Source organism: Sceloporus occidentalis, unplaced genomic scaffold, assembly GCF_023333645.1.
Source record: "Sceloporus occidentalis isolate IW3139 unplaced genomic scaffold, rSceOcc1.0.p SCAF_4, whole genome shotgun sequence".
NCBI classification, from domain to species: domain Eukaryota; kingdom Metazoa; phylum Chordata; class Lepidosauria; order Squamata; family Phrynosomatidae; genus Sceloporus; species Sceloporus occidentalis.
Window position 1 is genome coordinate 202,815,575 of NW_028316984.1, and position 16,123 is coordinate 202,831,697.

General features: G+C 43.2%; 1 protein-coding gene across 2 annotated transcripts in view; it reads left to right on the forward strand.

Moving 5' to 3' along the window:
- Positions 1-16,123, forward strand: part of MDGA2 (MAM domain containing glycosylphosphatidylinositol anchor 2) — a 515,550-nt gene that overhangs the window by 378,686 nt on the left and 120,741 nt on the right. For both annotated transcript variants that reach the window (XM_089522969.1, XM_089522970.1), the window contains exon 9: positions 3,535-3,804. In XM_089522969.1, coding sequence (XP_089379095.1) covers positions 3,535-3,804 — 270 coding nt within the window. The remainder of the gene's footprint in view (positions 1-3,534; positions 3,805-16,123) is intronic.

Below are 16,123 nucleotides of genomic sequence, written 5' to 3' on the forward strand. Positions count from 1 at the left end.
TTTTTTAATGTAAGGAGAGTCTGCCATCTTTTGAGGCAGTCTGTTGCCCTAGACTTTGGAGGTGCCTTGGGGCCATCCAATCCAACCCCCCTCTGTGTTACCCAAAAAGCTGGGGTCCTGGGAGAGCACCCACAAGTAATATTTGATAGGAGAATTAATATAGCTCAGTTGAATGTATACCTTGGCTGGGGCAACATTCAGCCTGGGATTGTACATATTCAAGGGTTCCAAACCCCAAAGAACTCCAGAGGCAGTTCCAAAAATGGGTTTTGTAGTATATTAGTAAAATGATCAGCATACACGCACACACATGCTCTCATGCAGACACACAAGAACTAACCGAAACAAAGGTGGGAGAAGTAGAGAGTTGTCGGCTTTGCAAATGGAAACACTGTACTGATCCTGAAGTGTAGCTCCAATCGAAGGGTGTCTGGAATAGAGATGACTCAATGGCCACTGCGGCATCTGGGGTGGATGGCTGATTGGGGAAGTTAGTAGAAGTCAGACAGAGGTTCTTTCCTGCTCCAAATTGCTAGTGCCAAAGCACCCACATTTATACTCAAGATCACATCCCAGGGCAATATTCTCAGGATGAATGGACCACCTCATTGCTAAATGGTTTTCCGAAGGGAAACAAATGGTTGGGAGAGTGGAGAAAATTTGTAACTGGTGCGAATATCCCAGACAAAGAAAGACTCCTTCTACTGGAGAAAAGCCTCTTGTCTGTATATGCACAACGATCTTCAGATCAGAATCTGATCATCGCCTTCCATAGAAAAGAAATTATGCTGATATCTCATAGTGGTGGGTGCTCTTGTCTCCTCCCTTGCTAAAGCCAACTGGATTTCCAAATATGTCTTAGCCAAGTCTCCGCAATGGGGGTGCCTCTCGGGCTGCCTACCTCACAATCCCTTTTAATATTAGATTGATATAAAATCTTAGAGGGGAGATAGGGGGTCGGACCCTGGGGTAACATATGCCATCCACAGTCAAAGCCCTCCCTGGGACAAATGGCTATCCAACCTCTGTTTAAAGGCCTCCAAAGAAGGAGAGTCGGCCACCTTCTGAGACAGTCTGTTCCAAGGTTAAACAGTTCTTAGAATAAAGACGTTCTTCCTAATATTGAGGTGAAATCTTTTTTCTTGCCATTTGAATCCATTGATTCTCGTTCTCTTCTCTAGATGAGCAGAAAACAAGCTCACTCCGTCTCCTGCATGACTTGGTTTGACCTGATTCTGGTCCTGCTTTGCAGTGGAGGTCAGGATTAGATTTGCATGGGTGAATGAGGCTGGAGATTGAACCTTCATGGGCTTTGGTGTTGAATGGGAGAAGGGTTCTCTTCTTACTTCTATAGGCAGGCTTTTCTGTCAGATGAAAAGTAGTAGGAAAGTATTATGAAAAGTATTTTCCTGGAGTATTAGACCCTTTGGGGAAAGGACAGAGATGGATGTGTTAAAGGCACACTTCTTCAGTAGAGTTTGTGCAGAGAAATGCACAAAGTCCCACAAGGTTTTTGTTGTTGTTGTTGTTGTTGTTATGTGCCTTCAGGTTGACTCTGATTTATGGCAGCCCTATCCTAGGGTTTTCTGGGCAAGGTATATTCAGAGAAGGTTTGTCATTTTTGTTTTTCTATGAGACCGAGAGAATGTGACTTGACTAAAGTCACCCAGTGGGTTCCCATGGCTGAGGGGGGATTTGAATCCAGGACTGCTGGAATCCTAATCCAAAATCAATCTCACACTACTCTGTGATAGTGATATGATTTCACTTCAACTGCTATGGCTGCCTCCTGTGGAATTCGGGACTTTGTAGTTTAGGGAGACCTATGAGCTCCCTGGCTTAGAATTTTAAAGGCTTCTTCCTATACTACAAATCCCAGGATTCCACAGGAGGCAGCCATAGCAGTTAAAGTGGAATCATAGCACTATAACATTGTAGTGTGATATTCAGCCCACACTTAAGCCATTATGACTTCTTCAGAAGAGGTTCTCTATTGCTTTCCTCTGAGGTTGAGAATATGACTTGCTCAAGGTCACCCAATGGGTTTTAGTGGCTGAGTGAGGATCCTCATTCAACACTCAAACCACAGCACCATGCTGGCTCGTGTGTGTGTGTGTGTGTGTGTGTGTGTGTGTGGTTTGTTGTTATGGGCTTTCAAATCTATTTCAACTTGTGGGAATCCTGCTTTGGGGTTTTCTTGGCAAGATTTCCTCAGAGGAGGTTTCCTACTGCCTCTAAGGCTGAGATGGTGTGACTTACTCAAGGTCATGCAGTGCATTTCCATGGCTGACTTCAGAGCTGTGTCCTGGTGCCGATGCTCCCATCCCAACCATCTACATTGTACCAATATTCAGGCAGCATGACTGACTCATTGACCATCCAGTCTGCAGAGTTGCTCTCTACACCGGGGTGGGCAACTGTGGCAGGTGCAAGGGCCAGTTTTCTTTTCTCAGCCTCCTGCCTAGTGGTGTCACTTGGGTTGGTGCAGCAGAAGCAGACTGCCCCACCCTCTACTCCCTCCCTCTGGTCTGCCTGCCCACCCAGCGAGACCGAGAAAGACCTGGGTGCCAGTCCAGATGGGCAGGAGAGCCAGCAGACTGTCCTGCCCTCTTTTCCTCCCACTGCCCATCTTCCTGCTCACCCGGACCCAGAAAGACCTGCGTGGCTGGGCAGGTGGGTGGGCAAGGCAGCAGAAAGGCAAGGCAGCAGGAGGGAAGGCTCTGCAGTGCTCTGCAATGGCAGCATCCTCCCCTCTTTTACACTGGTGGTGGGTGGCAATGGTGATGGTGGAGTTGAGATGGACAATAAGCAGCCATTCTAGCAATAGCAATAGCAAGTACATTTCTATACTGCACTTAAGCACTCCCAAAGCGGTTTACAATGTGTAAGCCAATTGCCCCTAACAAGCTGGGTACTCATTTTAGTGAACTATGAAAGGATGCCAGGCTGACTGGATCTTGGAGCCCCTGGGATTGAACTCACAACCTTGTGGCTGCATTATAGGCATTTAACAACTGCACCAAAGAGTATCCTTCACTACCAAGGCTCTTTACTGGGTGTTCACCCCCCTCCTGAGCAGGTGTCCAGCATGGTCCGAACCTCTCACCCCTGTAGTGATGCCCCTGCACCTACCTGGAAACCTTGACACCATGGACTAAAAATGAAATCAAAAGTTACTTCTAGTTTCCAGTTCCAGCCATTTTTAGTGGTTTCTTTTTCATTCATTTGGGGAAGGGGAATTAGGAATGATTTCAAGATATCTGAGTGGACTTTGACCAGATTGGGGTAAATGTTGCCCTCCAGAATTGAGAGTATGGGGACTTGAATTGTTCAAAGGGCTCTTCAGTAAGGAGCTGTGAGCCACAAAAGAATCAAACAGATACAGCCCACAGCCCAAGGTTTGTCCAGCTGTGATCATATCAGGAGAAAGATTGCTGATTAGAAGGAAGGAGAAGCTCTGTTCCTAAGGCAACAGCAAGGGATAGACACTTCTTTGTGGTGTACTCTGTTTTCATTGCCTCCTGTTTCTTGCAGATCCGCCTGCTGTGGAACCGACTTTTCTGGAGATCCGCCAAGGCCAAGGGCGAAGTGTCACCATGAGCTGCCGGGTGCTCAGAGCGTACCCAACCCGGGTCTTGACCTTTGAATGGCGACTGGGTAACAAACTGCTTCGGACAGGACAATTTGATGCCCAGGACTCCACAGAGTATACCATCCGGAGCCTTTCCAGGGATAGTTATGGGATTTACAACTGCAACGTCATCAACGAGGCTGGGGCAGGACGGTGCAGCTTTCTTGTGACAGGTAGGCCTTCTTTTTCTTCCACAGGCTTCTTGGATTGGATGTTGGCAAATGGAATGGAGAACTGATGTAATCACCTAGAGTCAGTAGTCACCAAGACTTTAGTCTTCTTCCATCTGTGATGATCTATAACATACTTCTCTTTCTCAGACACAGATGTGGAAGCAAGTTACAGTTATAACCAATAAAGCTTGTATGGCTCAGGTCCAGGTTACCCAGAGGACCGTATTCTCCTTTATGAACCTGCCCACAATTGGAAACCTTCTGAGGAAGTCCTTCTCTCTGTCCCACCACCGCCACAGATACATCTGGTGGAGACATGGGAGATGGGGCTTTATTGGTGGCTGCTCCCAGGTGCTGGAGCTGTCTTCTCAGAGAGCTAGACTGGCACCTGGCCCTGCTTAGCTTCCAAGATCAGCCAGGATCTGTTTTTAGGGTACTCAGGCCCCCTTCTTGAACAGTGAACACTCTCATCTGGACACTTGATGCTCTTGAACATTACACCCACGTGAACAGAATGCTGGACAAGATAGGCTATTGGTCTGCTTAAAGTGTTCAATAAGAAAGGTTTAGGTCAAGACCTAGCTTGATCTTAGGCAAAAGAAACCCTTTAGGAGTGACTTTGCAGAAAGTATGGCTGAACAGAGAAACCCACTGGCTTGCATTTCAAGGTTGGCAGGCTTGAATGTGTTGGGAAGGACACACTCTTCTTCTGGAATCCTTTCCTTAACCCCTTAACTGTTTTTCCCCATATTCCTTCATCAAAACACTGTTCCTCAAATATGGTTTGTGTTTAACTCCATTGTGTAGTTTTAAGCCCAAATTGCTCTCAGCAATAGTAACTTCTGGTACCATAATGGTATCTCTTGGAATCCATTGCAAGAGCCTTCATTTAATAGCTTCTGAACTCATCAGCCAACTAGTTGGTGCCCATTACAAGGGAGTGTTTCCTTTCTCTCGCTCTGTTCCCTAGGCGTGCATTAGGCACTTGATCATTCCTCCTCATTCTCTTTTCTCTGTCTCAGACTCAACGTGGGCAAGAGGAAAGGAGCCAGATATGTTTCAGGAGTCTGACACAATGGAGGGACTCAGAACTCCAGCAAGTCAACCCCATAAATCACAATTCAAGCTCTTGTTTCTAAATATGTTGAAGACAAGGTAGACAGAAAGAGAGGAGGTTTGTGCAATATGCCACAAAGTTGTGGTGTTAGTTTAGAAGATAATACCATACAGCTTTCTGAATGTGTCTCTAAGCATTTAGAAAGGAATACTGTGATCACTGAGAGGCAGCATGGATTTCTCAAAATGTGCCATGCCAAACTCCCCTCTCTCTCAGACTCTTCTTGATGGTGTTGTAAACTTGATAAATGAGGGGATTGCTCTGGATGGAATATGTTGGACTCCCTGCCATAGGAAGTTAGGCTGTCTCTGTCTCCTTTAAGCTTCCAGTGGGCAGCCACAACAGTGCGATTCTGCATGGCATTCATAGCACTGGCAATAGTGTTTACATTTCTATACCTCTTTAATAGTGAACTCGGCACTTTAAGCAGTTTACAATGTGTAAGCCAATTACCTCCAACAAGCTGGGTACTCATTTTACTCACCTACAAAAAGATGGAAGGTTGAGTGGACCTTGGAGCCCTGGGATCAAACTCACAACGTTGTGGCTGCAGGGTCAGCATTTAACTACTGTGCCACCAGGCCTCCTTCCGTGTTTGCAATTGTTGTTTTAGCTTATTCAAAGATGGATTATAGGGATTGTTTCTAGACTGCTTTTAGAACTTTTAGAGAGTATTGTAATGCGTTTTTAAAATATTATTACTTTGTATTAGTTTAACTGGTTTTTACTTGGTCATTGCCTCAGGAGCCCTTGTGGGTTGGGAGGCAGTACAGAAATACTATCAATCAATCAATTAATCAATCAATCTTGGTTTCAGTAAGGTGATACAGAAATAGTTTAATGAGATACAAAAATACTGAAATTAAGATGTTTATTTATTTATTTAATGTAAGTCTCTTCACAAGGTCCCCCATTGTATTCTTCTAAGCAAGCTGCTTAAAAGTAGGCTAGGTGCATTTATTCCTGCTTATGGACCAAGAATGTAGACTAAGGATGTGTCTACACTGTAGCTATAATCAGTTTAACGTCACTTTATTTGCCGTGGCTCCGTCCTACAGAATCCTGGGATTTGCCATTTAGTGAGCCACTGGCACTCTTTGATAGCGAAGGCTAAAGACCTGCCAAATGACCAATCCCAGGATTCCATACACTGGAGCTCCAGCACTTCAAGTGGTGCCAAACTGCACTATTTCTTCAGTGTGGACATGCCCTAAATGACACCTGAAGTCCCTTCTACTTCTACAGTTTTATTCTGTTTGATTTCAGAGCCTAGCTGCCAGGGAACAAATTAATTAGGAATGGACTGAGGAGGTTTTAGGGTTGAATCCATCAGCAGAATCCTCTCCCATGTCTTCCATCTGTAGGATTTATGTTGCATCAAGAGATAGTATGAATGAAGGAATCTGAAAACTGTGTGTGTGAGGGAATTACACAAGCCCATCCCATATTGATAGTAGTTTGTCTTCTCTTTCATTCCACATTCCCATCTACATAGAACTCTGCTGCCAATTTGAACACCTCAGTGATTTTATTGCCCTGCAGAAATGAAAAAAGGGATATTGAAAACCGTTGTGGGTCTGGGGCATTAGGAGATATTAGACAAGCAGAACAAGTCTGTGTGTGATTGTGCTCCTTGGCAGGTAATTGTTTGCAGAGAGGGCTCAGGAGGTAATAGACCGCACTGCATTGCTGTTTAGGCCATGCTTTGTTTTCCAAACTGGGGGGGCAGTTTAGGGCTGTCTGTGGATGGAGAGTATTCTTTAAAACTGGTCTGCTGAATTAAGGAACCTCTATCTATCCTTTTTAGAAAGTGACTTTTAATACAATACAATACAAAACCTTTATTACAGTCAACAGACCTCCAGGCAATACAAAAAATTAAAATAAAACAACAAAACAAAAACCTACAACCAGTTTGTTTTAACACAACAATAGCATATTAAAAATAAATTTACAATATCAGTACAAATATAATTAAAAACAAAAAGCTTCTAGCTCTTCATCTTATTAATCAGTTAAGAATACTTTTAATAAAATAAAGGTCTTAGAATCTCCTAGCCAGAATTTTCTGTTCCAGGGATACTCTAAACCCCCCCCCCCCTAAAAAACAGCAAATTTCCCATGCCCTGTTCTCATGCAGCTCCTCTTTCTACCAGCCAAATACAATGGCCTCCCTTGGTCTTCTTGGCAGGGAGTCCAGACGACACAGGCCTTAATCCCAGAGTCTTTTATGAACACTCCAGGTGACATCTGGACCATTCAGTGCCAAACCCATGGTATTATTGTTGGTGATGCATGTAGGCTTGCCATATCCCGCCTGGGGGCGGGACTTTCCCAGTTTGGGGCGGGGCCACACAGTCCCGCCCCAGTTTGGCCCCACCCCCAGGACTCCCCCCCCCCCAGCGAGGCCCTGGAGGCAGCTCCAGCCCTCCCTCCCCATGTCTGTGGGCCACCCTCCCCGCCTCCTTGCCTGGGATAGCCTAGAGAACAGGTCTTCAGGAGACCTGCCACTCAGAGCTATTGCCAGCCCACTTGGTATATATCTCTTGCAAAAGGCATTACTTTCCAGGTTACAGTGAGGGAAAAAAAGGCCATCAATGGTTCCTGTTTCCCTGGGAGTCTAAATGCCTCCTCATCTTTTAAATGTCTAGCACTCAGTATTCTTGTAATTCTTTATCACAGGATCGTTTTTGAGGCCCTAAACACCTTTCCTTGTAATATGCAAATTTCTCCTGAAGCTGACCAATGGGAAAGAAGCAATCAGCCCTCCCCTTGGGTTGGTTTTCAAGGGCTTGGAAGGAAGAGATTTTGCCTTGCTTGTAAATAGGAAGGGCTTTGGGGTAGCAAAAGGCTGCAGAAATAGTTTGACCCCCCCCCCCTTAAACATCCATGGCTCAGTGCTATGGGATTCTGGGAACTGTAGTTTCTTGTGGCACCAGAGCTCTTTTGACAAAAGGAGGCTGAATGGTCTACAGCAGGGGTAGGCAACCTGCGGCCCGGAGAGGCCTTGGGACCGGCCCCAGCCCAGTCCTGCCGCCGATTGCCGCCAGGGCCTTTGGGGGGCAATTGTCTATAGAAGCCTCAGAAACATGCATTTATATTAACATTTTTAAAAAAATCAGCAAATTTTTTCGTGTGTCCTCCATTTTTTTTCAAAAAGTGTCTTCCATTTGAAAATTTTGTCCTACATTTGTCCTGGTTGATTTATATATTTAATTTTTAAAAATTATTTAATTACTTATTTTTTGGCTTCGGCCCCCCAGTTGTCTGAGGGACAGCAACCCGGCCCCCAGCTCAAAAAGGTTGCCTACCCTGGTCTACAGAGCTACAGTTCCCAGGATTCCATAGCCTTGAGGAGGAGGAGGAAAGCTGAGTCAGTGGCCATTAGGTCTGCCTTGGTTTTTTGGGGCTTTTAAATTATTTTTAAAAGTATAAAATACTTATTTTATTTTATTAATTTTTATTATTGCTTTTTAATTTTTTAATTTTATTAATTTTTATTATTGCTTGTTTTATTTTATTTCATTAATTTTTTGACTAATAAGCATGATTATTTATTTATTTATTTATAGGAGTGTTTTGAGCTTTTATTTGGGAATGTGGTGCATTCATTTTGCATTGCCTTGTCCTCCTTTGTGGTTATTATTTTAGTGTTTTTAATATTGTTGTAAGCAGCCTTGATCTCATTGGAGAGCCAGGGTATAAATAAATAATAATAATAATTATTATTATTATTATTTAGGTCGCAGAGTTCACTAGGGCCAGAGTCTCCTCAGGAGGACTGGAGTTTTTGGTCCCTGGTTGTGAAGGGAGGACTACATTTCCCAGAGGCCATTGCGCGCAGGGAAGCTCTGAGCATGTGTCTCCATAGCCCTGCTCAGCTCTTGCTTCCATTCAGGGTTATGGCTGAGTGGGCAAAAGCCCTGGCAGGCATTAAAGGGCTGCTATTAGACATCAGTGGGGTCCTTTATGAGTACAGTGGAGGCAAGGAGGCGGAGTCCCCATCCCTGGATCTATAGAGGCTGTCAAAAAGGAAGTGGGGAGGTGCTTTTAGCCCCCCTTTTTAGCTCATCACTCCCCCCCGCCCCCCAAAGCCCCTGCCATCCTTCTGGTAGCTTGCTTATTCTGCCAGAGATGTTGCAGGAGTGTTTGGTTTTTTCCCTCCAGCAAGCAGGGAGTTTGCATCTACCTTGAACAATTAATGCAGTTTGATGCCGCTTTAACTGTGGCATGTGGCATTCTGGGATTTTGTGGATCTGTGGGCTGCTTAGCCTCCTCTCTCTGGTGCCACCACAAAAACTGCAAATCTCTGGGTCCCCCAGCACTCAGTTTTAAAGTGGTGTCAAACTGCATTGTTCCTACAGTGGAGATCAGTGGTCGTCCCCAAACTATGCCTCTTAAGAGATTTTTCGACTTCACTCCCAGAAGCCTCAGCCATGTTAGCCAACAGTCTGGGATTCTGGGAGCTGAAGTCTCAAATCCCTTAAAGGGCACAGTCTGGGGACCACTGGTATAGCTATACCCTATGGCTGCCTCTGCTCTGCAGAAACCATCCAGCCTGACACTACTTTGCCATGGCTCAGTGCTATGGCACTCTGGGATTTTGTAGATTTGTGGGCTGCTTGGCCTTCTCTTTTTCTCTGGTGCCACAAGAAACTACAGACGCCAGGATTCCCTAGCACTCAGCCATGGCAGTTTAAAGTGGTGTCAAACTGCATTGTTTCTACAGTGTGGATTCACCCTATGGCTGCCCTGCAGAAATCACCCGCTCTGAGACCTCTTTGCAGACAGCAACCCTGTCATGGGGTTTTCTGGGCAAGTTTTTTTCTGAGGGGATTTGCCATTGCCATCCTCTGTGGCTGAGAGAGTGTGACTTGCCCACGGTCACCCACTGGGCTTACATCACATGGCTGAGCCAGGATTCAAACCCTGACCTCCACAGTCATAGTCCAACACTGAAATCACTGCACCACGCTCACAGTTTGATTATTTTATTTCATTAATTTTTATTATTGCTTGTTTTTTATTTTATTACATTAATTTTTATTATCAAATATATACACCTCTGCCTTGTTTTTTATTTTTTCTGCATTATTTTTTATTATTAAATATATGCAAGTGCATTTTCTGTATATTTATGGCGCTTTGAATGCTAACAAGTCTGCCTTTCATGGACAATTATAGTGGTGATGATGATGATGATGGTGATATTGATATCAACAAGCCTCTGAGGCACGGTCGGCCAATGTAACTTGCTGTGATTTTTACAAACTCATGCGCAGTGAAGAAAAACCACAGTCCCTTGACCAAGTACACACTTCTGAGAAGTACAGTTGAACCCGAGGGCAAGTACATTTCTGCCATCTGTCTAGGAATAATGCCAAAATGTCCTCCATTTTTATCATGCCTAAAAACACGCATTTATATTAACATTTTTAAAAAACCCTCAATTTTTTGCGCGTCCTCCATTTTAAAAAAATGTATCCTACATTTGAAAATGTTGCCCTACGTTTGTCCTACATTTGTCCCGGTTTGGAGGTCCTGACTTATGGCAACCCTAGATGCATGCGTTGTATGTCTTCAAGTTGTTCCTGACTTATGGTGATCCTATCATGGGATTTTCTTGGCAAGCTTGTTTAGATGAGGTTTTGCCATTGACATTCTGAGGCTGAGAGAGTGTGATTTGCCTAGGGTCACCCAGTGGGTTTCCATGGCTGGGCAGGGATTCAAAGCCTGGTCTCCAGAGTCGTAGTCCAGTGTTCAAACCACTAACCCTCTTAAAATGGTTCAGACCACTAATCCTCCTTGTTTGTTCCAGATCTTTCCAGAAGATCCAGATCCCTCTGTTCCGATGTCAGAATGAGGCACCCATCCATGAGACCGACATTGGGCACCTCATTCTAATCAAATCAACTGGGTGTAACATAAAACCTGGTAGTTTAGCTGAAGGGAGTTGTAGTCCCCTGAATAAGAACTGGGCCTCTTCTAGTTTAACACAAACTGAAAATTATGGATATGGAAGGTACTGTGTCAGTCTCTTTCCCCAATCCAGAGTTCTTGGTTATTTGATCAGAAAGAGTCCATTTCTTTCCCATAAAACTTTATGTGGGCCTTTTGTTTTCTTAAATATCCTTAAAAGTTGGCATACCCATGTGGGTATTTCTCAATCTCCACCCACGCATAATTCTCAATCTATTGCCAAAATATTCACAAATTTAAGTGCCTAAAATGAATAATATTCCTTCAATCTGGAATAAATCCCTTCTGGAAATATGGATATCAAGATGGTGCTCAGTCTGTAATTGCATTTGGAATCAGTTCCCTGGAAATTATGACCAAACTCAAAACCACAGCCCTGGGATTCAGCTGTATTTCTCCTCTCCAAAACAATCTTCTTGGGACACCAAACATTGTATTACAGCATTTCTTCCAGGTTTCTCAGCTTAGATGCTTCATCATCATCTAAAATGTAACATGACAGGGACAAAACTTCTTTTGTTTCCCCCTTTCTTTACAACATACCTTCTTCATCACTGTTAATAATACTCCCATTTATCCTGTGAAGGAAGATCTGAGTCTTGGCTTTATTTTTCACTCCTCTTTGTCTTTTGTTCCTAGCTCTGAGGCTGTATCAGGGTCAGGTCGCATTATTCTTTATAGCATTGCCAAAAATCACAGCTTTTCTTTCTGCTTCCTCTACTAAGAAAATCTTAGTCTTGGTCATTTTCTGCCTTGATGATTGTAATCTTCTTTTTGACTAGTCTTCATTATCTCAACTTAATCCTCTGGTTTCCATTCAGCATTCTACTGCTAAGATTATCTTTTTGGCTCATCATGATGATCATGTCACCGTACTTTGATATCTCTTCATTGGCTACCGATTCCTTTTGGGATTCAGTACAAGCTTCTTAGAATCCTAGAACTATATCATCCTAGAGTTGAAAGAAACCCCAAGGGTCATCCAGTCCATACCCCTTCTGCTGTGAAAGAAGACATCATCAACCAAATCTAGTTTTAGAGGAATTATAGTATTAGCTCAAATGAGAGATATAGTTTGACTGGGACAACAGCACTCTTGGGATCAGCCCAACTATATCGAGTCCAAATTACAAAGAACTCCAGAGGCAGGAGGAGAGAAGGTTAAGAGGTGATAGCTTTGTTTAAATATTAGAGAATGTGATATTGAGGATGGAGCAAGTTTGTTTTTTCTGCTGCTCCAAGGACTAGGTCCCAGAACAATGGATATAAGCTACAAGAAAAGAGATTCCACCTTAATAATAATAATAATAATAATAATAATAATAATAATAATAATTTATTTATAGCCCGCCCAATCACAAAGAATCCGGGTGGGTTACAACAATAAAATACATCAATTACACCTTAGGTGGAACATCTTGACCATAAGAGCTGTTTGACAGTGCAAGAATCTCCTTTGAGGAGTGGTGCAGTCTACTTCTTTGGATGCCTTTAAACAGAGGCTGGATGACCATCTGTCAGGGGTGCTTTGATTGTAAGTTCTTGCATGGCAGAATGGGGTTGGACTGGATGGCCTTTGTGGTCTTCCAGTTCTATGATTCTAAGTTTCCAAATGGGATTTGTAGTTTATTAAGGTAGTAAAGCAACATACATAACGCACATACAAATGTCCACATACGCACACAAGAGCTAATAGAATCAAAGTTGGGAGAGGTGAACAGAGGTAAGGCTTTGCTAATGGTAATACTCCCCTGACATAGATCTTGAGTCCAATCAATGAATGTCTGGAACTATGTCGGCTCAATAGCTGCTTAAGAACTGGGGGTTAGCCGGCATATTGAGGGGCTCATCTTAGTAAACCGATAGAGTGTCTGCCTACTACTAGACTAAAATCGAAGTCTGGCTGGTTTGCTGGTGGTATATATAACCAGAATTGTATCTTGAGGTATCTGCAGCAGGGTCATGCTCAGGCCACCCACACTCCAACCTTATGAATTTAATATCAAATTAGAAGTGGTGAAACAAGGGCTAAATCTTAGCAGCAGCAATAGCAAGTACAGTGGGCCCTTGTTATCTGCCGGAGTTTGGTTCCAGGAACCCCCCTGAATAACAAAATCTGTGGAAGCTCAAGTCCCATTAAATACAATGGCATAGCAAAATGGTGTTCCTTATATAAAATGGGAAAATCAAGGTTTGATACTTGGAATTTATACTATCTTTGAATATTTTCAAGCCATGGATGCTTGAATTCATGTATTAAAAATCTGTGGATAAGGAGGGCCAGCTGTGCATTTCTATACCACTTATCAGTGCACAAAATGGTTTACAATGTGTAAGCCAATTGCCCCCAACAAACTGGGTACTCATTTTCACGACCTCAGAAGGATGCCAGGCTGAGTCGACCCCGAGCCCCTGGCTGGTATTGAACTCACAACCTTGTGTTTTGTGAGGGAGTGGCTGCAGTACAGGCATTGAACCACTGGGCCACCAGGGCTTTTAGCACTCCTGCAGATGGCCATCCAGCCTCAGGTGGCCTTTGTGGTCCCTTCCAACTGCATCCTTCCATTTCTCCCATACCTTAAACTGGAGGTTTTCAAACAGAGGTTGGATGGCCATCTGTTACAAGGAGGGCTTTGATTGTGTCTTCTTACATGGCAGAAGGGGGTTGGGATGGATGGCCTCTTAGGATCTCTTTCAGTTCTATGCTTCTGTTATCCATTAAATTATCAGATCTATGTCCAATAACAGAGATCAATGACAAAATATATGGACTTAGCTTTTGAAGGTACTTGATTCAGGTTCTCAGTATTCTTTAGGCTATATCTGCTTGACTCTTGTTTTGTTAAGATTCAGTTCTTTTTTTCATCCAAAGTAAAGCATCTGAAATACAGTAAAAAAATTTTACTAAACTTATCTTCTGTAAACTATAGTTTCATCCTTGTTAGTTGAGCTGCTTCACATGATGATAACTAATAAGTGAAGGCTAATCCCCACTTTCATTTCTGATGCCTGTAAAGTCTGTAGTTTAATCCTAGATCTTTGTATAAAATAAATTCTAGGGACTGAACCTGGGAACTTAGGCATCAAGCTTTTCTCTGAGCTGTCGCCCCTTCCCTGTGGAAACGGGTGATAAATTTGTCTAGTTTACCTTTTTATGTGCTTTGTACACATTTGCCCTTCCAAAGCTCTGCAGAGACCAGATTGCAGTTAAATGGCGATGTCCACACTCCTCTGAGCACTGAAATGCAATCTGCAAATAAAAACAAGTACTTCAAAATCTGCATAACAGGGATTATGTATGTAAGAACACATATTAGGAAAACTGTGTGGCTAAATTGCTCCGTCAAAAAATAAGCATCTCCTACATGGCATTCCTTCTGATATTTGAAGATGGCTGTCATGACACCCCTCTGTCTTCTCCAAGCTGAACATACCTAACTCCCTAAGTCATTCCTCATGAGGTTTGGTTTCCAGACCTTTGAGCATCTTGTTCACCCTCTTCTGGTGCTGTTCCATCTTATCAACACACTTCTTGAACTGTGGTGCTCAGAAGTAGATACGTTATTCCAGGTGAGCTCTAACCAAAGTAGAATAGAGTATGCTATTACTTCTGGACACTAGACTCCTGTTGATGTAGAACTGCTTTGGCCTTTTTGGCTCTTGTACCACATTGTTGATTCAAGTTTAGCTTTTGGTCTACCAAGACCCCCAGTTCCTTTTCACATGTACTGTTATCAAGCCAGGTGTCCCCCACCCTCTATCTGTGTAGTTCATTTCCCCACCACTACCACCCAAATGTAGTACCTTACATTTCTCCCTGTTGAAAATCTTTTGGCCCAGATTTCTAATCTGTTAAGGTGATTTTGAATTCTGATCCTGTCTTCTGGGGTATTAGCTACCCCTCCTTTTTGAGGGTCATCTGCAAATTTGATAAGCCTCCCTTCTGTTCCACCATCCAAGTCTTTTAAAAAGATGGGGGCAAACCCCCTCATCTCATTCCTACTATTGAGCCACTCAGTGAATTGTTGAGTAGAGAAATGACACATATATAAATCCTTTTTAGTGAATGAGTTTTCTCTAGTTGGAACTATCAATGGAAACTAAGCCCCTGGAAGTCTCTCCTGCCTGTTAAGGCATCCTTATAAAGGGGAAATTCATTATTATGTGTTCTGTAAGTTATTACTTTGCATTCTTAAGAAGTTTAAATTAAAATGGCAGACTATAGATAATTAAGATTCAAAGACATAGCTGTGTTACTCTGGAAAATCAGTATGCAAAGCGTTCTTGTAGCACCTTTGAGACTTAACGGAGCAAAATAAGTTAGCATGAGCTTTCATAGACTCAAAGGAAATAGACTCAAGTCTATGAAAGCTCATGCTCCCACTTTCGGTCTTTCCGTTAGTCTTGAAGGTGATAAAAAGATCCCTTTGCACTTAGATAATTAAATTAAGTTATACATTTGTGCAAGTGCCTACAAAGATCATGGCAGTAGTGTCTGTCTCCTTTCCTCCCCAGGAGAGAGAACACTTACATCACCACAACCTCCTCCAACTTCTTTGGGCTATCAAGTATAGCAGTCTCAGACCTACACAATACCTGCAGACAGGGCTTTGACCTCCTACTTCAGATCATTGCCTTTACTTGAATGTGTCAAGTGTTTCTAAAACTCACCTTTGATGCTTGGGAGCAAAGGCTAACTCACCCAGCCATTTTAACATATCAAAGCTCTCCTGAATGGACATTTTGGGATGTGTTGTTGCATCTTGGAAATGTTCCAAACATCTCAGGAGTCTGAGGCCATAACCTGCCTCTCTATATTCCAAATGATGGTTCTGACAGCTAGCCTGTTGTCGTTATTCTTCTTGTTGTATATCATCAGGTCACCTACAATTTTTGTCAGTCTTAAGAATGAGAAACCTTCAAGAGGGTTGGGGGTAATCAGCAGCCCTGCTGAGGTCTTCCCAGCATAGTTTTCCTTTCCCATAGAGTCCATCTACCTGTCATGTGGCCTTCTTCTTTTCCTACTGCCTCATGCTTTAGTAAGTATGTCCAGAGGAGAGTGACCAAAATGGCAAAGGTTCTGGAAACCATGCCCTATGAGGAGAGACTTAGGGAGCTAGCCATGTTTAGCCTGGAAAAGAAAAGGTTAAGATATGATAGCCCTGTTTAAATATTTGAAGGGGTGTCATATTGAGGATGGAGAAAGCTTCTTTTCTGCTGTTC